Raw genomic sequence first — 22,394 nt, forward strand, 5'->3', positions numbered from 1 at the left:
CTTTTGCATTATGCCCCTGAGATATGTGTGGGCATATAGGCCTATGCCATTACAGGAGATTTGTGTGTGTGTGTGTGTGTGTGTGTGTGTGTGTGTTTCCTAAGTTTCATATTTCCCTGGAGCAACAGCCTACACACTGCTCTCATGTACTGTAAACATAGGCTATGGATCCCACATCAGCAAACTTATCGATGCCCCAGGTAACAAGTCTTCATTCTCTCTGCCTTTTAGCTATAATGAATCAATTCCCGATAAACTGAAACTGTCAAATTTATTGATACAGACATACTAAACATGAAACAGCACAACAACGGTAATATACAATAATTACAACATATTAGAACATGCAGTGCATGGTCAAAAGATCTGCGTCTGACTCAACACAGTGCATGTGTCGAAAAGAAAAAAACCTGTGTGATAAATATCTAACGTGAAGCAGTAACACTTGCATCACTGGTACTTAACAATGGAAAATATCCCCCTGATCTTCTCATCTCCACACAGACCCAGAGGAAGAGTGTGATCAGTGTTGCTGGATTGCTGAGGCCTCAGGGGGATTTCATCCTCAGTTCAGAGCTGTTCAGGTGTGTTTTTGTGTACAGTGCTTGAGAACTACATGACTGAAGTCCCTCATTTTATTCAGTATATCCTTATGATCTCATCATCTCAACAGGAGCTAAGGAACCTATGCAAGGTTTATGCATGAATACATTATTTACATATAACATTGTGTTATTACATGAGAACAAAACAAAGTTGTTATTATTACTATTGTACTCAGTTAATGTACTGGGCATGTGAAGTATTCTCTCACATCTAGGAGATATTATTTGTGTGATATGGATGGTATGGACACCATCAACAGTGTACTGTCTTCAGAGACTTAGCACATACTACACAGCTTCTATAAAACATTTATATAAAGTATGTACACTGATTAGCATCTACTATACACTTGAACCTGAATCTATGGTAATGTACCTCTCTCACACCCGCTCTCACACTCTCTCTCTTTTGAGTATGTACACCCACACTCACTGATGCACACTGGTGAAAACGGGTTGAGGCTCTACACACTAACATGTTGATGAGAAGCTAGCATTTGCCAACATAGACAAGAAATCCCTTGTCAAGACGCCTTCCACATGGAGACTTCGCTAAGTCATAATCCACCCAAACTGAAATAACAAAGGAACACGACACACATGAAGTACAGTTTCTACAATCAGACTTCTGGACACGTCTTACAAAACTAAACAGTGATAAACAATGCAACACATTAGAAATACACTCCCGGTCTCCCAACAGCCTTGCAAGACGCAAAGAAAAATCACATTCAACGCCATGGTAACCTTTGTGAGGAGACATAAGGCATGGTCCATCTTTTAGAGAACTAGAGGCTTTGTAAAGATAAATGTTTGCATGTACATTTGCCCTTGTAGCAGAGGATGCTTTCATATGCAGCTAAATGACACACCATAATGACTGCATGTTCATTTAGTTCACTCTAGGCTGTTGCAGGACATTAGCGCCTTGGCGAGCGCTCTCAAAGAGCAAGTTTACCATTATGTAAACAAGATCTTGTAGTAAGTCTGTACACTGTGCTGCTGGGCTATTGAGTGTTTAATGTCCGTGTCTAACTCAGTGTGTACAAATGTGTAGGTGTATGAGGAGGTGGCCAGGGGCGAATCTAACAGAGTGAGCTTGAGCCTTTGCATCAGCCTTCTCCCCCCCTTCATAGTTTGCTGGTGGTAGTAAAATTTCCTAAACAGCAGTTGCTAAGGAGGCCCAGAGGTGGCTTCTGTGTCTTATCTCTAACAGGAGTGCTAGTTAACAAACAAATGAGTTGCTTAATTGGCACACCTGTGCCTTTCTCCCCATTCTGAATTCAAGTAGCAGTATTGCAGATTAGCTTATTACTGACGGTCATATATTTCTTATAATTTCGCACAGTATGCACAATTATACACAATATACAGTCATCTCCAGAGAAAGAGAATTCATATTGCACAATTACATTTAGGATACAGAATACAGAAATTAGATAGGTCCTGGTTTGCCCATAAATGTATACTACAAATAAAACAACTTCAAAACAGAGCTCCCTGTAATACTCCTGATTATTTCCTTATCACACAATAAAATAATGTACATTAAAATAATATGGTAAATAAACAATCATTGTCAGTCAGCATGTAACTAACTTAGCACGCACAGCTACCATCATTTCTATTCTCCTGACCATTATGCAGTCCATTGGGTTCATCTTCTGTCTTAACTATGTGACTCTGGAGACAGACAGCATGTTTTTTAAACTCTGCATGAAAAGGCTGTAATGCCTTTTCTCTGCCTGGAGTGCTGTCACACTGAAGGAATAGATAAGCCAGCAGGCTTGCTGCTTAATTTCATAGTGGTTCTGTTAGACACCGATCCGTGGCATCACTGCCCTCTAAACGGAGTTTACGACCCTGCCGTGGCTCCACCCAGGAGTTGTGGATGACGGTTCCACCTGGAGATGGATCCACTTGCAGCAAGGACACCACTCGCTTCTTCACCTTGGCCCTGAGTGCTCGACGGAGCTTTTGCCTCGTGAAGGCATAAAGCAGCGGATGGGATATGGTGGTGCCATATGCCATGGCCAGGAACCAAAGCCGTGCTCGAACCAGACCATCACTTGGGCCCAACGTGAGGATGAGGATGTTTGCCACGGAAATAGGTGCCCAGCAGCCCAGGAAACTGCAGATGATGATGAGGGACATCCTGAAGACCCGGCGCTGGCGCTCTCGTCGGTCTCTGTGTCGCCTTACAGCTCTGCGGAGGGCAATGATGGCCGAAACAGAGGCTTGAACTCCTACTGTCGGGGCTGGTGCCGTGGCAGTGCTAGCACTAACCAGTGGGGTGGAGGACATGGGTGGAGGTGAGGTGGCAGTTGGAGTGGGAGTTGGAGAGGAGATGAGTGGAGGGTGTGTGAGGTTCTTGGTTTGGTTTGTTGCTTGCGCTCCTGCTTCAACGTCTGCATTGTTCCCCTTTTTCTTCCGTTTCTTGCGGCGCCCTCTGCAGGTGGGTACATTTCTCCGCTGGCTCCTCCTCATGTGCGATCCGATGCGAATGTTTAGTGCCCGAAGGATTCTTGAGTAAGTGAAAAGCATGACTACCAACGTGGCAAAGAAGATGGGTACCTGTAGAAGGATGTGGTAGTACATCCCAAGGCCCATATAATATCCCTGTCCTCCCACACACAGCAGTGTCCGGTTACGCCAAGCTGGGTTCAAGGGGCTGTCGATCAGCCCGTTCTCTGGCTCTGAGGAGAAGAAGTCAACTTCAATGAAGGGGATGAAGAAGACAGCAAGAGACACAGCCCATACGGCAGCCAGCAGAAGTGCTGCCCATCGAGGAGTGAGGAATCTGTTAGCAGGCCGCACTGAGATGTCGTAGCGGTCCAGGCTGATGACCAACACATTAATGGCCGTGGAGATGCTGGTGAACGTGACGCAGGCTTCATGGAAGCAGCAGATGAGCGCCAGGTTACGGCTCGTCGGCAGCAGAACTATGACAACAGTTAGCGGCAGACACAGCACGCACACTACGATGTCCAGGACGTGCAAGTTGACTGTGACCATGTTGCTGACTGAATCGACCAGGTTTGATTGGGAGCAGTAAAGCACCAGCACAGTCAAGTTACTACTGAAGCCCAGAACCAGCTCCAGTAAGAGGAAACTGGTAAGTGATACCTGGAAGCTGATTGGATAAGGCATGTACCACCCTGTGGTGGTGCTTGCTCCCATTTGCCCCTCCAGGCCGGTGATGCTGGCCAGTGTCCCAGCTCCATCGCTGGTCTCCAGCTGCTGGGTGTAGCTCTCTGTCCCCATGACAATTTCGTATGGGTGCTGACCTCACACACTTGGACAGTTCCTGCCACCCCTTAGGCAGGACCATGGCCACCGGCCCACAGCATGATGAGATCTCATGGCCTCAGCACCATACAGAGTAAGTGAGGAAGCCCTAGAAGGAGAAGGCACAAATATATTTAGTGCTTTAGTGGAAAAATAAACTGTACACATGTTATACACATAACAAGAAACTAAGCAGGGCTAACCATGATCATGAACAGGTCCATGAGGGAAAAGGGAAAACAACTTAATCAATGTAATTCCTGGTCAAGAAATATGATTAGCAGTTTTTCTCCTTTTCTTAAGAATAAAGAACGACTGCTGGTGTGTCAGGATGTAATTTTCACACTAACAGTCTATCCTCTCTGGGTTTTGCTTTGGCTGTCAAAAGAAGATTTGTGCTGATGCTAGGGGGTACAAGTATAGCCTTAAAATACAGCAATGCCATTACCAGACATGCTTCCTCTCAACTGCCGTAAAACCACTACATTTTCCTTATTGTATTTCTAGGGGCATGTAATGGCTAAAGTAGCCATAGATTCTTTTTTCTGTAGAAAACACAGAAATTTCTCTTATTACTCCACTGCTGTACCGACATTTTCCTTCATCACTTCCTTCAGCTCTACCATTCTCCGGCAAATGCATGGCACTCTGCCACCAAACCAGCCACACACCTATAGCATATTGAGCAGCAGATGTTGCAGTCTATGGAGAAAATGTGCCACCGCAGACCCTGCCACACAAAATCAGCATCATCACTATCTGGCCCAGCAAACACTGAGAGGCAACAGAGTCACAACTGCTATCTAACTGTGATACCTCTTAGGCTACATGTTCTGGATGTGAAAGCACTTATAGGCAATAAATAAAATGTTGCACTGCAACATTGCTATTGTTAAATCAACACTGCAAGTGTTAAGTTAAAGAAACACCATAGAGAATTGGCCTTTCTTCCCATTACAATTGGGAAGTTTAATTCATGCTTCGTGTCAACACAGAAGGACATGTTTTTCAGGTCAAGCTGAGAGATACAGAACCCTTAATGACAGTGAAAAAAGCAGACCGTTACAGTAGAGTAATATTATCAGGCTTTACACAAATATGATTTGGATAACACATAGTTCTCACAAGATTTGTCCTGCCTACTCCTCCAAAGTTACATAGTGCAGTTCCTGACATGCGTGGCAACAACAGCAGTGCTGTTCTCCCTATTACAGGTCAGTGGAGCATCAACATGATGTTGAAGCTATTATGTAAAAATGCTACATAGTGTTGCTTTAAATTTGTTGTGTATAAAGACTAAATATTTTTATATGTTGAGTATTTATTATTCTGTTTTTATTTTATGTATTTATTATTGTTGTCTTATTCTATTTAGTAATTATTTTCTATTTCAATGTCCTTTGGTTTCTCTTTTATTCCCCTTTAGCTTAGTTTTTATTCATGTGATGCACATTGCCTTGTCTAAAAAACACAGACCCAAACAGCTGGATGTCATACTAATATGAAAACATGCATTTGATTGTTTAATGATTCATTACGTCCATTAACATTTTTTATTGGTTTGGTTCTGTATTCCAAAGTAAGTGGTAGACCAGGTCAAATAAAATCTGCAATCTCTTTACAGAACTTTTACTTAAATCACATAACAATTTATTTTAGAAATGAAAACACAATTCATTTAGCTTCTAGTTGGATCCTTTTTTAGCTTGGCTGGCTGCAGTCTATGAATCCAAACAAGAAATACTGAGCAATCAAATATGAAGCACCACTTAACACCATTAGGGAGTGGCACTCTAAGTGAGTTCTGAATTGATTATGGCATTAATTATTGTGTTGAAGAAGCTCAATTTATATGGTCCTTACATCATCTGATTAAATGACTCAGGCTAGTTAACAGTAAATCTAAGATGCAGCTTAATTAGGCTAGGTAGACAGCAAGAACGTCCAATGTTAAATACAATAGTTTAGTAATAAGAATTGCCTTTACTATTGCTGTTTTTTTGCTCACAAATAGAATTGAAAAATACAGTCAATTTGGTAAATTGGAGAGCAGAACGTGCCCCAGTTCTTCCAGTCCCAAGGAGCTGATAAATAAAGTAAGCTCTTCAGTTAGTATGATTATGACTGTTCTATTATTATATCCTGCACAGTCAAAGTAATTGCAAATGCACAATGCAGTACCACTGTAACATGGTCCCTTGCCCTATCAAAAGACCAACATTTTGTACTTATACACTGCATGCATGCACCAAACAAACATTTTGTCAGACTGATAGGCCACTATTCACTCCTTTTATTGTTTCCATAGCAACAGGGCTGGGGCAATCTTAATGGGAGGCCAGATGCGGCTGATTGTCGTATTCGTTGCGCTTTTATTGTGGGTATTATTTTACAAATGCATCATCAGACAGCCAAAGAGATTTAAAAATTGATGTTTAACTGTGCTTCCCTCGGGACAGAGAGAAACAAAGACACTCTAGATATGCTGAACTTGCCTTTCTCAAGAAATCGACACCAGAGCACAGCAAGAGAGTTAGACCCTATGCAAGAGATAGTGGAGCACAAACGGACAGTAGTAAGGAGGAGTTGTGTATGGAGAAGCAGTGAGCAAAAACAGCTTGCTGAGTGTTGCAGTCTCTTTCTTTCAGTCTACCCATAGCCTTTTCTCTCTCTCTCTTTCTCTGTCCCCCTCTCCCCTCTTCCCTTCCCCAGGCCGGTGGTGGAGATTTCCAGCTAGCTTGGAGCGTGTGCAGACTACCTGATGTTTGCTGTGTCAGAGATGAGGACACACAGAAACAATAACTGACAATCAAAAGGGCTCTGGGTTGGGTTTTCTGCCTCCTCTTTTATTGCAGCCCCTGACAAAGCACAAATTTGATGTGTCCGGTGTTGACAAGTGTTATTGATGCCTTTTGCACTGGCCTGAGGTGATCCTCGAAATTGAATTAGTAATTCCAGTAAAGTCAGGACACAGCGAGAGAAAGCAGGAGAGATGGAGAGCGAGCAAGAAGGGGGAAGGGTGATGGAATGGCAATCACATTTCACAGGCAAACATGCCACTCCTGGGGAAAAAGGGCAACACAGCGATGGTTTTCTCACACTGAAGAGAAAGCTCCCAGAGGTCACCTGTTCCCACTGATCTTTAATCTGTGCTGTCCTGATAAAGCAGCATTATTTTCAGGTCCAGCAGGGAGGTCAAACTTAAACCAGGCTGTCCAAAATACTGTTAAAAAGATCAAAAGACAGTTCCAAACCAAAATATTGGATACAGCAGAACACTCATTTCTACTGTATCCAATATTTTGGTATGTTTTGACACAGTGTAATAGTGTATATATTGTTTGTGCTATATAGAACTATTTAAAAAAAGGTTTAGTAAAGAACCATATCCTCACTAAAAGGCTGGCTGCAGTCAGAGACACCATAAATGGCGCCGGTTAAGCTAGTGTATGCTTAGCTAGCCCTGCCACATAAGTGCTACACAGCACAATGCAGATGAAATTCTGACTAACTACTGTGCTAGCGACAGTGTTGATAAAAACTCACATCTGAAAGGACTAAGTTGTCTGCCATTGAAGTGACAGAAAGAACTGCAACAGATATGTTTGGACACATAGCTGGCAAGTTAAACTTGGCCTAAATCTGTTAACAGGCCGGACTCCAAATAATAGACTGTGTTGGGGCTAACTGAGGTATAATTTAAAGGATATTTAAAGGATAGAGAAGTGATTTAACAGTCAGTATGAAACGTGTTCTGGTCAGCGCTGAGTCACTGTGGCACATAACTTAAAGTGAATTGCGGTCGCCCTAGTAGTTCCCTGCGAAGTGGACTATAACAGGTATTGAGCCATTTGGGTGGTTCCAAACCACAGGCAGAGAAAACGTTAATCTGTGTTTGGGGTAGTGAACAAAGGTTTATAATTAAAGGAAGTTGTAGGAAAGTTTACCCATCAGTCATTGAATGCCTGTTAAGGAGCGTGTGCTTATTCGTTTTTAATGATGATGTTTTATAGCATTCCAAATGAAGGTATTTAATCAATCAGGTCCCTTCATCCATATCACATGCTCAGTGTGTTGTTAACATAAGGGTTCTGCTTAGGAATGACTAAACTAGCTGAGATAGAGCACGGCTGTTTGTTTTCCCACCTGTTTTCAATGCATGGCATCAATCAATGAGCCCCACCCTGTGGCCCTCTTAAATGTACATGGGGTAGATGAGCTTATCCTTATAGAAAGATTTTGAATCAACATCCACAGCATAACATAACTGTAAGAATATTCTTATTTTGAGATACAATCATCATTTTTTAATCCTGTGAGATACATTGTCACCATTATACCGGTAACTCAGGACCCATGAGCTCTAGTGAGGATTTATACAAGAAGTTTTAGAGAGCTGCTGGAGTTTCACAGATGTTTTCTGTCCCAGAATTCCAATGTTATTTCGGTCCCATGATTGTACAGCATACCAGAAATATTGTGCTTACACATTTTCTACTTAGTGCCCAGTCTCAAGCTTTGTTTTCTACCCAAAATGTAATTGATCCCAGTGTAAAATTCTCTGGGGCTTTATTTTTGCACTGTCCTTGAAGATCAGAGGTTAAAAAAAGCAAGCATTGATTTTCTGATGGTCTTAAAGATCTGGAGGAAGTATCTCTGTCTGGGAGACAATCCAATGTGACCTGCATTTGACCCTCAGCGAGTCAAGGGCCAAGCACTGACTTCAAGAATTAGCCAACTCAAAATGAAATAAAAAAATATGGGTGAGAATGGGTGTACCCCAATTTGGAAGGCCAATTACCCAACCCTCGTTCATGTGAACTCCCCATATCACAATGCCCCCTAACATTTAGAGGATGAAGACTAGCATGTCTCCTCCTCCAGCCACTGATGCAGCATTGCTAGGTATCCAGTGTCTTTGGAGGAAAGTGTGGCTCCCCAGCTACAAAATAACAGCTAACAAATGCCCATGCTGACTAACATCACACTAGGAGTGATGTGGAGAGAAAGTCCTATTAAAACATCACTGAGAGAGCAAGGCTATTTGTGCTCTTTTGGACACTGGCTGCTGATGGCAAGCAGCATGACCCGGGTTTGGAATCAGCGATCCTTAGATCATGTTGTTGCGTTCACCTTTGTTGGGGAAAGGTTGTGTTTACTGTATATTTGCATAAAGACAAGTGGTCAGAGCATGTCAGAAATCCACCCAATCGCCTGACCGCTCAATCACAGCTCATTAGGCATCACTGCCCTCCTTACTCTACTCTCTCCTGTTGTTGTCCAAGGTTTCTAAACTTCTGACTGTCCAGACTGAGATGTCTGACTGTCCAGACTGCATATATCAGTCAACTTTTCTAAATACTTAAATTCTTTCCATCAGCAGAGATTCAACCGAAGACTGGATACACATGCTGTGTTGTGAAATTACAAGCTTGTTGATAAGCCTGCTGAACTGCTGTGTGTGTTTCTGTGAGGCCCAGGTGCAGTCACAGCTAACACACACTTCCTAATGAAGTCCCCTGGTGTGGGGGTAGGTGGCTCTCCAAAGGGCCTAAGGCTGCAGGGAATCTGCTTTAATCACTTCTCCCCACTTTCAGAACAATGGTTTCACTGCAGGAGGGTAATCATATCCCCCGTCATAGCCGCCAACAGAATCAATCACCTTTATATACAAGTCAGACAGACTCGTTTGAAGTTGCAGACTTCAGTGACAATTGTGAACACTTGAATTGCCCTGTTGCAAACAGCGATATGTGTGATTATTTCTTGTTGCATCACTGTACGCCACTCAAACCGCAGAGATAGCAAAGAAAAAATTGTCGTTTTCAATGGGTTTACTGAGAGCACATCAAGGCATTACTTTCTGCACAAAGTCCAATAAATAGGTCAATTTCATCACAGAGCAGCCATTCGCTTCTTTATGCTCATCGTTCTTTAATGTGCATTGTTCGTGCCTCTGCTTCAGGGGAAGGTTGGAAGAACGACATCCTTTTTGATCTATTATGATTTTGTGATTTCTTCTATGGCATGAAAGAATGACCTTCCTCCTTTTACACCGCCTGAGTGAGCTGATCATTCTGACACATTGTGTTTTTCAATGGCTATCCTGTTCGCTTTGCTGTCAGAGAGAAAAGACAGATGGGAAGAGAAGTGCATACATCTCCAAAACAGTTTTAGACGTGAGCCGTGAGGTGACATGAGGTCTTCTTGGGAAGGTTATGGCCTCAACTAGTCTCATTAACAGGTGTTCTTGGAATTCAAATATGTTTTTCTTCACATGCCAATTAAGATCTAATACTTCAGGGTTGAATGCATGAGTGCAGGAGCGTGACAAAACAGACGGCAATTTTCAGGATGTTCTCCTGAAGGAGTGAAGTGGTGGCGAAGAAACGAACAGACATGAGCACACACATCTTGTGTGACATGACAAGGCCGAAATGTCACGCCTGGCCTCAGTGACATGGAGGTAGAACGCTGGTAAGTATGGAGTATTATCATCATGAGATGTTTCCATGCACCTCTTCTCATTTAAGTAACCTTAAGCCTCATTTCTGCGCTGAAATGTTGATGCAATGGCAAAGTACACAAGGGCAAGCAAAGCATAGAATAATAAAGAGTTTTAGAGAGTGAGAGATAATCAGAGAGGGAAAAATGGAAGTACAGTGTTATGCTGAACTCCTTTGCCCTCTGCTCCTCCACACACCTCCTACTCATAAATCTCTTCCAGAAAGAGAGAGATAGATAGATAGATAGATAGAGAGAGAGAGAGAGAGAGAGAGAGATGGAGAGAGAGAGGGAGAAAGAGAAAGAGAGAGAGAGCAGCCCACACAGACGAGCGGGCGCAATATTTCATCACAGCAGAGAAACTATCAACCATAAAACACGACACCATTCTGCATCCTCACGCTGCAAAATACCAACACCATAAAACAAAAACTGGTGAGTTTCAACAGGGCAGGCCGCCCATTATATCATGCTGCTAATAATGCGCTTTGCCTTAATGAGCGCTGCAACTAAATAAGTCTCTCAGTTCATCACTGTGCGAACCATAAAAAATACCACACACACAAATCGTGTGCCTGGAACAGATGATAGAAACATCACTATAAACCACAGTGGCATAATTCTCTATGCCATTCTGCAGGTAATTAGCTCCGACAAGCGCTGAGCTCACTTACGCTCAGATGAATGCTCCGACAACAACTTGTCTTCTGGTGTTGCCGTCCCTGTAGCGTAATGTGTTATGACACAATATTTCAAGCTAACAGGTTATTATGATCCACAATCTCTGTCAAACCTCTCTGACACCAAGACAGGGCTGTAGTTCTTTTGCAAGGCTTTGAATAGATGTTACCTATGATGTGGTTTCACAGCAACAAAGCAGTATGAGAATGACTGGATGGACAGACTGAAAAAGCGCATTGTGCGGCTCAACCTGAATGCATGGCAGATGGCTGCTTACACTCAATTTGCTTTCGAAGGGAAAGTCTGCTGCTCTTTGGGCCCACTTACGTTTCCATCTCCAGCAATAACATTTACCTAGAATAGCTTTTCCCTTTTCTCTTTAATGTGTGAATTCCACAATACAGATAGGATTCAATAATCTGATTTGTCCCTAATAGCTTGTGTTCCCCCCACCCCTGCTGGAACAGAAATAACAGCTCGGTCAGCTGTGTCGACTTGAAAGCGACGGCACGCTCCAGCCATTTCCAGTCATCTCCAGTCACACTTAGAAAGTGCATGTGTGAGCTAACATGCAGACACTGGGAACAGTCATGACCTTTTCATCCGCAGCGTGAAGAAACAGAAAACCCAATTAAACAATGCTGTCTTGACTAATGCCGCACAGAGAAAGAACCCCCCCCCCACCCCCCTCTTTTTTTTTACTCGCCTCTGTAGGACAGGCCATGCAGCAGAGTTGATTCACTGAACTGGAAATGAGGGACTGTCAACCAAATCTGACATATTACCCTGATGCTGGCTGTGCTTGTTCATTATTTGCAGGACTATGTCACAGTGGATGGGATTATGGTTCTAGTCAAAAGAAAACAGAACAAGTTTGACATAGACTCCACTGATTATGACAGAGCACCTACATGTTTCTAGGACTTTGATCACTGTAAAATCATCCGTTTTCATCATCCGTTTGTTCCAAAGAAGATAAAACTCTATATAATCTTGTTCTGGAGAAGCACTCAACAACTCTATATAATCCCAAAGCTAAATGTCAGACAAGTGCTCTGCAAACATTGCTTTCAACACCTCAACACATTGCAAAAAACGTATGTAATCCATGTAATACAAATAATGTGCATACATCAAAGACCACCCTTCATTTATTTAATTTTCATTGAAAGCATCAGTTAAATACAATTCACTGACTGTTTTTAAGAGGTGTTTGTAGGGACATAGGACCTAAAATATAAAAGCAGCAGTTTTCAAAATGTTAAAACAATATAAAGACATACAGGGAAAATGGAACCTCTAACAACCATGCAAAACTGCCACCTCAGATAGGTTTCATCTTTGAGAGAGACGAGAAAATCAAGCTTCATACTCATTTCAGTTCTGAAAAAATCCACAGGTGTTTCTGTCTATTTACCACAGTGAGAAGACTCATTAAAAAGCTCTTACTGAGAAATGGAAGTGGATACTTAATCAAATTAAATAAAGAAGATGCTGGTCTGGACCCACTACCCCCAAGTCCAGACCTCAGCATCACTGAATGTGTTTAGAAACTGCACAAAGCACAAAATGCCTCAAGTTCTAAGGGCGCTTTGACACTACCTTTTATTTACGTGCCCGGGAGTGCTTGAGTTGAATGTTCGGTACATTTGGTCAGGTGTGAGAGCTGGGAGCGGCCCAAAAAACGATCTTTGGTCCCCTGAAATCGGTGGTCTGGGGTTCACTTCAAGCAGACTCTAATGCAGTCTGTTGTATGAAAGCTATTCGCTCCCTGTTACATGTGTGTTGTGTTGTGTGATCTTTCCATTTTATCATGTAACTGCTTTGACTTAAACCTTCTCCAACAAGAACGCTCATTATTTGCAGGTGTTCCTGCATGGTGAAATGCTATGACTCCAGAAAGCTCTGTCCTTTGCTGCTTAAGTGTTTGTATCCAAGAAAATAATAAAAAAACAACAAAGCAAAGTTAGAAAATGAACAGTCAAGGGTGGACACACTAAAAACTGAAAAGTATGATATTATATGAAGTTGTTGAGTAATTTCCTGTTAAATATTGTTTAGGTTTTTTTTTTTTAGATTGACACACAACATATTTACATTACATTACATTTACATTTAAGTCATCTTATCCAGAGCAACTTACAAATGTGCTTCGCTATTTACCCAAGGTTAACCTCAGCTACTTTGAATAGATTAAATATTCAAATATTCCTCTTAGTTTAGACACTACTAAACACAAGTCAATAAGGTGACCATAATACTCTACTATGCCTGGACGCTTGTCTTCTGTGGATTTTAAGGGATGGAGGGTCAAGCCAACCCATAGTTGAAGCTCAAATGGCTCTTGGTGCAGATCAGCTTTTCACATATGATATTGCATTGCCAGAAAACATTTAAGGAAAACAGCATAATGTCTCTGTAGCTCATATGCTTATAACTTCTATGCCTTTATTTTAAAACGCTGCACTGTAGAATGTGAATAACATTTGATGACCCCATCAGAAACTAAAGAATACAATGAGAAGTTGAGGTGTGCTCTCAAGCCTTCATATTATTGACCATCTGACAGGATGTTTTTTGTACATCCATTTAATACAAATCCCAGCTCAGTGACACCTACTGTTTACATGGAGAGACCTCTCATAAGCCACTGACACTGACTGGCTCCAACGAGCAGCAGAGCAGCCAAAGATGTGTCTCTGCTTAGGAAGATAACGTCAGATTATAGCCATCAGCCACAACTTTCACAAACACTTCTGAGTTGTAGTGATATGTACCTGCAAGCACCGTGTGAAAATGTTTGATATGGGATTACAGGAGGACTCTTTGATAATACAAGGGGGAGGTGAACTGCTATGTGGCATTTACAGTCCTAGTAAGCAATTTGGCAGGGTTTAAACCATTTTTGACATTCAATATGGGTTAAAGTGACCTGCAGTATATTCAGTGCTTTCAATAATGTTTGGGACAAAGACAATTTTTTCCATGATATGCCGAATGACTGCTTGAAGAGGTTTCTGGTTATGCTTTGCCATGCCTCTAATGCAGCCATTTTCAGCTCTTGCTTGTTTCAGGCCCTTGTTTCCTTACGTTTTCTCTTCAGCATATGAATTTAAATCAGGTGACTGACAAGAACTTTACATTTGTGTCTTTGAAAAACATCTATGTTGCCTTAACAGTATGTTTAGGATCATCATCTTGCTGTAGGATGAAGGCAAGAGTGCCAGTAGTTGTGGCAGCCATACAGGTCTAAGCCATGACACACCACCACCATGGGGAGGCATGCATGGTGTGCTATCCTTTTTGTCTCCACATTTTGCACTTGCCATCACTCTCATACAGGTTAATCTTGTTCCTATCTGTCCACAAGACCTTTTTCCAGAATGCAGGCTTTTAAAGGTCTTGATGCAATCTGTAATCTGACTGTTCGTTTTAGTGATTTGCACCTTGCATTGGGGCCTCTGTCTTTCTGTGCATGAGGTCTTCTGTGGATAGTAGTCCCTGACATATACATATCTGCCTGCTGAAGTTTCTGATCTGTCATGCAGAAAACTGAGGATTCTTCTGAAGGACATCTTCCTTGGCCTACCAATTCCTTTTCAACGAACTCAACAGTGCATTCTTTCTTTCCAAATGATATTGCACTCCCAGAGTAATCCCAAGGTTTGACTGATGTCTCTGGTAATGGTTTTATTGTTTTTCCGCCTCATAATAGCTACTTAGATTTTTATTGGCACAGCTCCTGTTCTCATGTTAAACAATGGCAACTACAGACTCCAGAAATGTTTGAAATGTTTTGAAGCAAGCCTAGTTATCTTATGCCTGCACTGCACTCCCTGACGCTGCCAGGGATTTTGGGCCCCATGAAAAGATATTACACTGGGACCCTCAACCCCACAATTCTGCCAAAATACTAAATGAATACCCTGGAAAAATGTGTCTTTGTCCCAAACATTATGCATTTTACATAACTTTCTCTCTATTAGCTCAAATACTGTATATGTAAGCTTTGCTGTTTATGCCTATTTGCCATCAAGTGACCAGCAGAAACAAATCTCTAGCTATTGTGTGGTCCTTCTATGGGCATACATTAATAATATAACTCAAGGGTTTCACAGAAAGCTTGTGGAATTCAAAAAAGAAATGAGTGGTGTGTAAAACGGAGAGGAAGTGTGAGAATGAGCGAGAGACTTGGACTTAAAGATTTGGCTGAAATGATGAAGTTTCTTATCTACAGACGGAGGCAATTACAACACAATTAATCTAATTCATCTCCTGGCAACGAAGGAATGGAGCAAGAGAGGGAGAGAGAGAGGAGGAGAGAGAGCGAGAGAGAAAGTCAGAGAGAGATGAGGTGATGTTTTCATGGTAATAGATGTCTCTGTCTGTCAGGAGGTTAACTTCCATTCATGGTGAAAGCACACAGGCAAGCGATCCTTTCATCAGGATTCTACTCCTCTCTCATTACGCTTTTCACCTCATCCTCTTCTAGCTAACCTCCCTTTACTCTCTCTTTCCTCCAATGTCTCTATCTTTTCATCTCCTGCTTTCCCCCAACCCCTTCCTTCTTTCTTTTTGGAGCTATCAGTGTTACTTTTGCTCTCTCCTCTCTTGCCCTCTTCTCCTGCTCTCGTTTGATATGTCCTTACTGTCTCTGGAACTTTACTCTCTCTCTCTCTCTCTCTCTCTCTCTCTCTGTCTCTCTCTCTCTTTCTTTCATATCTCTACTCAGGTGAAAGAGAGGGAGATGAGACACTCCTTTCATCTCACCATCCACTCCTCAGACAAGCATGCCGGGAAAGAAGACGCATCTTTCCTTTTTGCAGTTTGTGGTAGGTGAAGGCAGAACAACAGAGGCAGAGGGTGGAATATTGATGTGTGGAGATATTCAGAAACAAAGTGGAAGAGGTTCTACGCCAGAGAGAAAAGAGGAATTCCTGAAGTGTGTGGACGCAAACAGTGCACTTTGCAAATGCAAAATCCTCATAACTCATCATTTAGCATCAGTCATTAAATAACACTGTGGACCTCCATAATAAGCAAAAGGGACACGGCATCACTTTGACAATCCTATCTGTTCAACATTTTACACTCAGTGTGTTTTTTCCCCAGCTGTTTACTTTAAAAAGTGTATTGCTAACCATGAAAAAAAATGCTTCCTGCTGGGTCCTCAGAGGGCCAGGGGAAGAGTATCCCAGAGGATTTGAAGGGGAAAAAACCCACAGCCTCTGTGGTGAGAACCTGCACCTCTGGGCTTGGCTCTGTAGTCACAAGTCTCACACACACACACACACACCCCCAGCTATGAAGATGCTGTTTACCATGGCGGATGTATACACCATGTGTTTATGAGCATCTCTTAGGGGCCCTAACCTTCTTCTGCCACAACAATTTGTACATTGGATTAGCATGTAATAAACATATTCAATTATTAGATTATTACATCTTGCCTTTACTAAGCATTGCATTTCGTAATCCACATCTTTGCTTTTAAGTGTGCTTTAAAACATGCCCATGTAAAGTGAATGGTTCTGAAAGTTATTAATAGTGTAATAGCTGTGTAATCTGCACAAAAGGAACGTGAATTAGCAGCACACACAGCAACTCAGCAAGATAAACAAAAACACCAGCAAAACCCCTCATTTACAGACTGTAAACAACAACAACGAATGATGAAACTGAGTTTCAGTCTGTCCCAGGGGTGCGGAGAAACTTCCCATCCAATAAACAACATTCACAGCACTGAAGCCACCTCCAACAAGCCTGTTGTGCACTGCCTGCTGTCAGTGCAGACAGATCCTCAGTGGATGAACACATCACTGCACAACTAATGCAGATACAACCCATTGATTGCCACCAGTTCCAAGCACTCAAGTGGAAATATGAGCCATGGTTGGAGACTTGTAAGCCCCTGGAAGATAAACAATAGAAACAATAGCTGTCTGTGATAAAGAAAAAGACGAGAAAGAACATACTCAGATTGATGGAGTGTTTTTTTCCCAGAGGTTAAAAGACAAAGAACCTTTACAGATTGCTCATGATTTGCACAGACAGTTACAACACAGGCAAAACACAGACCATGCACCATAAATATATATACTACATGCCCACTGCCACACATGGTATATATCTCGTGGTATATGTGACACTGAGATGTTTACAACAACTGTGCATAACTTACCGCTACATGCCCGGACAGGTGTCTGTGTGTGGCGGGAGCCCAGGACACGACAGGCGTCTTCTTAGATGTAACATACTGAAAAACGCATCAGCACCGGCTGCACTGCAAGTTTAATGTTTTCAGCATGTCATTATAACAGCCTAATGACAGCGTGCCATTTAGTCTGCAAATGGTCTAAAATCACGTCTCGAGCTCTCCTCGTAAGTAAATATGTGTGCGTGGGTCATCAGCAGCAACCTGCAGAAATCTCTATTAGGACTTCAAACCACATGCACTGCGGTGAGAGTAGCGGTGCTCGCCAGCACTGGAGGGGAAAAAACGCTATTTTTCAAAACCCACCCGTATTCCGACAGACCCCGCATTCTGCGCTACAATTGGCTAGTAGTCGCCTCTTGCGCTGGGACTGGCTAGTAGTTCAACTCTCACAAGCAGCCCGCGGTTAGTATGTATGAATAATGAGCCAATCACAGCGCCGGAATGGAATTTTATTAGCCAATCACATCTCAGGGAAGAAGCTACTTCTATCCAATCCCAGCATACTTGCCAGGATAGCCCATGACTAGACTATCCTAGTGATGGAGGCGGGTTACTTCTAGCCAATCCTAGCGCAGAAGGCGGGACTCGTCGCAAAACGGGTGGGGGAGAAACAACCGGCGCGTGGACACACACAGGCTTCGTGCTGGCAGTCTAATACGGCGATGTGTGCAGATCGGAGAAGGGAGGACGGAGGAGGAGGAGGAGGAAGGGAAAGAAGGAGGGGTTCCACATTCTACACAAGGTCATCCAAGACACCTCAAGGATGAACATGTGTTAGTCGTGTTGAGCTCTGTAAAGCGCACAACGTGAAGTGCTGAGGGCGTGATGGCGCGGTGGCTGCGCGAGGGAACGGTTCAAGGTGTTAGGCAGCCTACAATCACCTGTGTTTGTGTGAGGCTTCCTCCGTTTTATCAGGCCGGTGCGGTGGTCCCCTAACAAGAGGGACGCGTTCCAGTCGCAGTTTGTACACTACAGTGTAGCACACTATATCTCTCACACTAGATCAAGTGTGAATTGGCTCCGGAAAGACACGGCAACGATCTCATTGCTTTAAAGCATGCGCAGTTAAGCAGAGCTGTTTTTGCAGTGGATTGAAGCAGCAAGGCTACTTTATGATTGATGAAGATCAGGGTGTCTAATTGAATTTGATGAACAAAATTAACTTATAATGTTTGCACATGTGTTTCTCATTAGCTTCGCAGTGTTGCTGATGTTGACTGATTAGACATGTTTGACACCTGAATAGGACACTTGGATGGTTTGATATGTGCAGTGCATAGTTGTCTGTTTGTGTATGAGAGAGAGAGAGAGAGAGAGAGTTTAAGGGGGAAATATGAAAAGCCAAAATATTGTGCACATACATTGGGGTATCTGAAGTGCCTGACCAACCATGTCAGTTTTTATGGACTGCTTAGATCACAAACCTGTGAATTTCAGAAGGCAAAAGGTCTGTCGGGAACACAAATAATACATTTGTTATGAAAGAATGCAAAAAATAAATGCAAAATGTAGAATAGGGGCTCTTTAATATCAAACCATAACCTCGCTTGTCCCAGAAAACAGCAAAATATTAAAACTGTATTTTGTTGGTATAGGTTTAACAGTAAGCAATTTTAGATGGGAAAACAACAAGAAGATAGAAACATGTTAAAACACTGCTTAAAACCACTATCCAGGCTTATTTAAAAACTATCTTGGTTGTGGTCCCTATCTTGAAATGACCACACTTCGATTTTTCTCTGTAGAGGACTGAGCGCAAGCAAAGAAGGAAGAATGCATAAGGTACACTTAAATGTATATTGTGTGTCCTTGAGTGCAAGACTCACCTAATTAGAAAGAAAACACAAATATAGGTTTTCTGGGGTCCTAGTAGGTCTTGATCTGTAGGGTTTCATGTTTGAGCTGTGCCTCTAAGGCTATTTGGTCCCAATTCCATTCTGTTGTAATAAGTGCTATTAAATGACATGTTATATTATGGCTGTGTGCAGTGCTATTAATCAAAGTGCAGGGGAACACATTTCGACTGGATGGAATTGGATAGCAATCTGTCCGCCACATTTCATTTACTCCAGCCCGCTTCTTTGGAGCAGTGCTAACTGAACACCTCAAGCAGCATTACACAGAGCACTGAAGACCTAAATACACCATGGCTCAAATACACATTCTAACAAGATATGCATACAGGTGAGTACATGCACACAACAGCTTTTCGTGCATGCATGTTTGCAACATGTGAGAGTGTGTGTGTGTTGTGAAACACTAAATGAAGATCTCCTTATTATGTATCAAATTATGGAAAATGCCTAAAATATGTACTTTTAGGATTACATTAAAGCAATATACACAATCAGGTCTTCTATTAAAACGCTTTCGCGAAGTGAACAACATTGATTATCGTGTTACAACAGCACCTGTTAAGAGTGCCAAGTTGTGATATATTAGGTAGCAAGTGAACAGTCAGTTCTTGAAGTTGATGTGTTGGAGGAAGGTAAATTAGCAAGCAAAAGGTTCTGAGACACTTTGACGAGAGCCAAATTGGGCTAATGACTCCGGCAGGTCTGACTATAACAGCCTAATTAAAAGGTAGCGAGAGCCAGAAGGTAACACAGACACGGGAACACCTTAAAACACCAGCGTCCATCTGCTCCACCGTCCACAAACATAAGTGATCACGTGCAAGCAGTATTAGGACATCTGCTCATTCATTGTTTTTTTTTTTCTTAAATCAAGGGCCCTAAAAAGGGTTTATGCTGCTTTTGTTGAAGTAACTGTCTCCACTGTCCTTGGAAGGCTTTCTATTAAGTTTTAGAGCACTGCTCCGAGGGTTTGATTGCATTAGTGAAGGGCATTAGTGAGAACAGGATGTTGGATGATCCCCACCCCACCTTATCCCCAACTCCGCAACTTATCATGAAAGTATTGGATGGAGCACCATCATTCAAGAGAGCACAGTTCCACTGTTTCACAGCCCAATGCTGGGGGGTGCTTTATATCCCTGTAGTCCTATTTTATTAGCAATACTTCTCAACAAGGACTAGACAAGCTGTATGTGTGCATTTGAACATCTGTGTCAGCACTGGATGCAACCTAAAGTCATTTTTTGAATTTAAAAAGATCATTAGGCCTTCTCTGAAGACCTAGAAGACCCTGAGGGTCTCCCACTGACTGCCAGTAGCTACATACATTTGTGAGTATCTGCAGATATTTATTAGATGGTAATTTATATAAAATGTTTAGTTGTTTAAAGATTACTAGTTCATTATTGTTATCGTATGTTTATCATAGTATACATTTAACTTTGTCCTGATCAAAATGAATGAAACAATTCATTATTAAATTCACATACAGTATAGCGTAATATCACAGGGATGGGTGGGGAGTCTCAAAGTAGCATTTTGGTTAGGGTACCCCAAATGTTCAGAAACCACTCTGATCAGATTCAAATAGGCTTGACATCATGTAGATAGATACATAGATACATATATAAGAAGACACACCAGCAGCTACAAAAATAAATACAATTGACAGGTATGAAAGTGCTAAAACACAATTCTGTGTGTAATTAGATGTGGTCATCTTTTAGTGACTGTGTGACAGAATGGTAAAACTGCTTCTTTTGAGCCCGAATGGAAGATCAATAAACTAGGTGACCGTGTTTCTATGTCCTTTACATCAATAACCAATTAGTTAAAAGGACCGTTTTTAAGCTGCAGTGGCAAAAGTCATCTGTCTGCTCTGCCTCTTCAGGGCACAGTTAATCCTTATCTGAGAAGGCGTGTGTCGTGTGTTTTCCTGCTTTCGCAGCTGGAAATTGTCATTTTATTGAAATTAGTTTCAAATATGCTTTTTGTGTTTCCTTCTTGTGTTTCAATCTTAATAAGTTATGTGTTATATCATTTTCAATAACCTCCTTTCAACCTTTCATTACAGATCAGAGATGCACAGCCCTCAATCTAGCACACCTGGCTGTGATATTCCATTGAGTCTCAAGACCATGATTAGCTGGATCAGGTGCGCTGGTTCTGTGTAGGGACTCTGCAGGGTGTTAGAGCTCCAGCTGCCTCCCTGCTGTGGATGAACTGTGAAATGGCTCTAAAGAGACATCTGCATTTAGTTAGGTTTAGTTTAGTCAGGGAATGGAGAATGGTTAAGAAAATGTGTCTTCTTTGGACAGTTGGTTAAATTTGACCTAGATTTGAAACTGATATAATTGATATAGATTTATAATGATTTATTGTATACTGGAAGTTTTGGCCATGTATTAAATATCTGCATTTCACTCATTTTACTTGTAGCATTTTTCTGTAATCCCACCATTTCTCCATATAATTCTTTGTAAATGCAAATTGCCATTACCTGATAAATATAGAAAACACTTTGTCAAATTAGCAACCAGAGTCTGCTCAATAGAGACAAGAGGCAGAGCCAGACTCACCTACTCATTTAATAGATCCTTTCCCTTTTACCACACCAAGCATGTCTTGCACGGCTCTTAATTGATCTTTGAGCACATAATGACACGGAATAAACAAAAGGGTACTACGCAGGCCCTGCAGATGGTCTCCGCCAGCCAAGTGGGATAGTCACTTCATTATTAAGTATAACTCCACTTTCTTAAAACTATTTTTTGAAGGGAAATAAAACAAAAAAAGTTAACACTGGATATGGAAAACAATGAGCTAAAACGTGTCATTCAAACATACGGATATGGACGGAGCTACATGTCATACTGCAACCAGCCAGCAGAAACCTGTGGTTGCTACCCTTTTGGGAGACCTTGCAAACACATACATAAAATCACAACTCACTCTGGTAATATTATTAATAGTTTAATATAAGATATTATCATTAATATGTATTATTATTAATATAAGGTAGAGGGCTTGTTTTAACCAGGTAAACAAATTTTAGATAGGTAAAGTATGCATATTTTCATATCATAACACAACATTTTAGTATTCATGCATGATTTGAAAATGCCAGCTGGCCTTCCCATATGTGAGCACTTCAAGACAAGTGGGCTACTAGAAGTGGTCCAAAGCTACCTTAGAAAAACATTACATTACATTAACTTGCCTTGTTATGGTTTTGAGCACTGG

At 41.9% G+C, this 22,394-nt stretch overlaps 1 protein-coding gene across 1 annotated transcript; it reads right to left on the reverse strand.

Annotated features, from left to right (window-relative positions):
• Positions 1 to 252: 252 nt before the first annotated feature.
• Positions 253 to 17,554, reverse strand: LOC140559575 (G-protein coupled receptor 22-like). The gene is made up of 2 exons (XM_072683112.1): positions 17,260 to 17,554; positions 253 to 4,002 (listed from the first exon to the last, which is right to left on the reverse strand). Exon 2 carries the CDS (start codon positions 3,867 to 3,869, stop codon positions 2,406 to 2,408), a length of 1,464 nt encoding a protein of 487 aa, XP_072539213.1. The 5' UTR covers positions 3,870 to 4,002; positions 17,260 to 17,554; the 3' UTR covers positions 253 to 2,405.
• Between the last annotated feature and the right edge of the window lie 4,840 nt (positions 17,555 to 22,394).

This window comes from Salminus brasiliensis, chromosome 7, assembly GCF_030463535.1.
Source record: "Salminus brasiliensis chromosome 7, fSalBra1.hap2, whole genome shotgun sequence".
Taxonomy (NCBI): Eukaryota; Metazoa; Chordata; class Actinopteri; order Characiformes; family Bryconidae; genus Salminus; species Salminus brasiliensis.

Excerpts from the sequence above, each read along its gene's own strand:
- LOC140559575 (XM_072683112.1), bottom strand. The coding sequence starts at position 3,869 with ATGGGGACAGAGAGCTACACCCAGCAGCTGGAGACCAGCGATGGAGCT.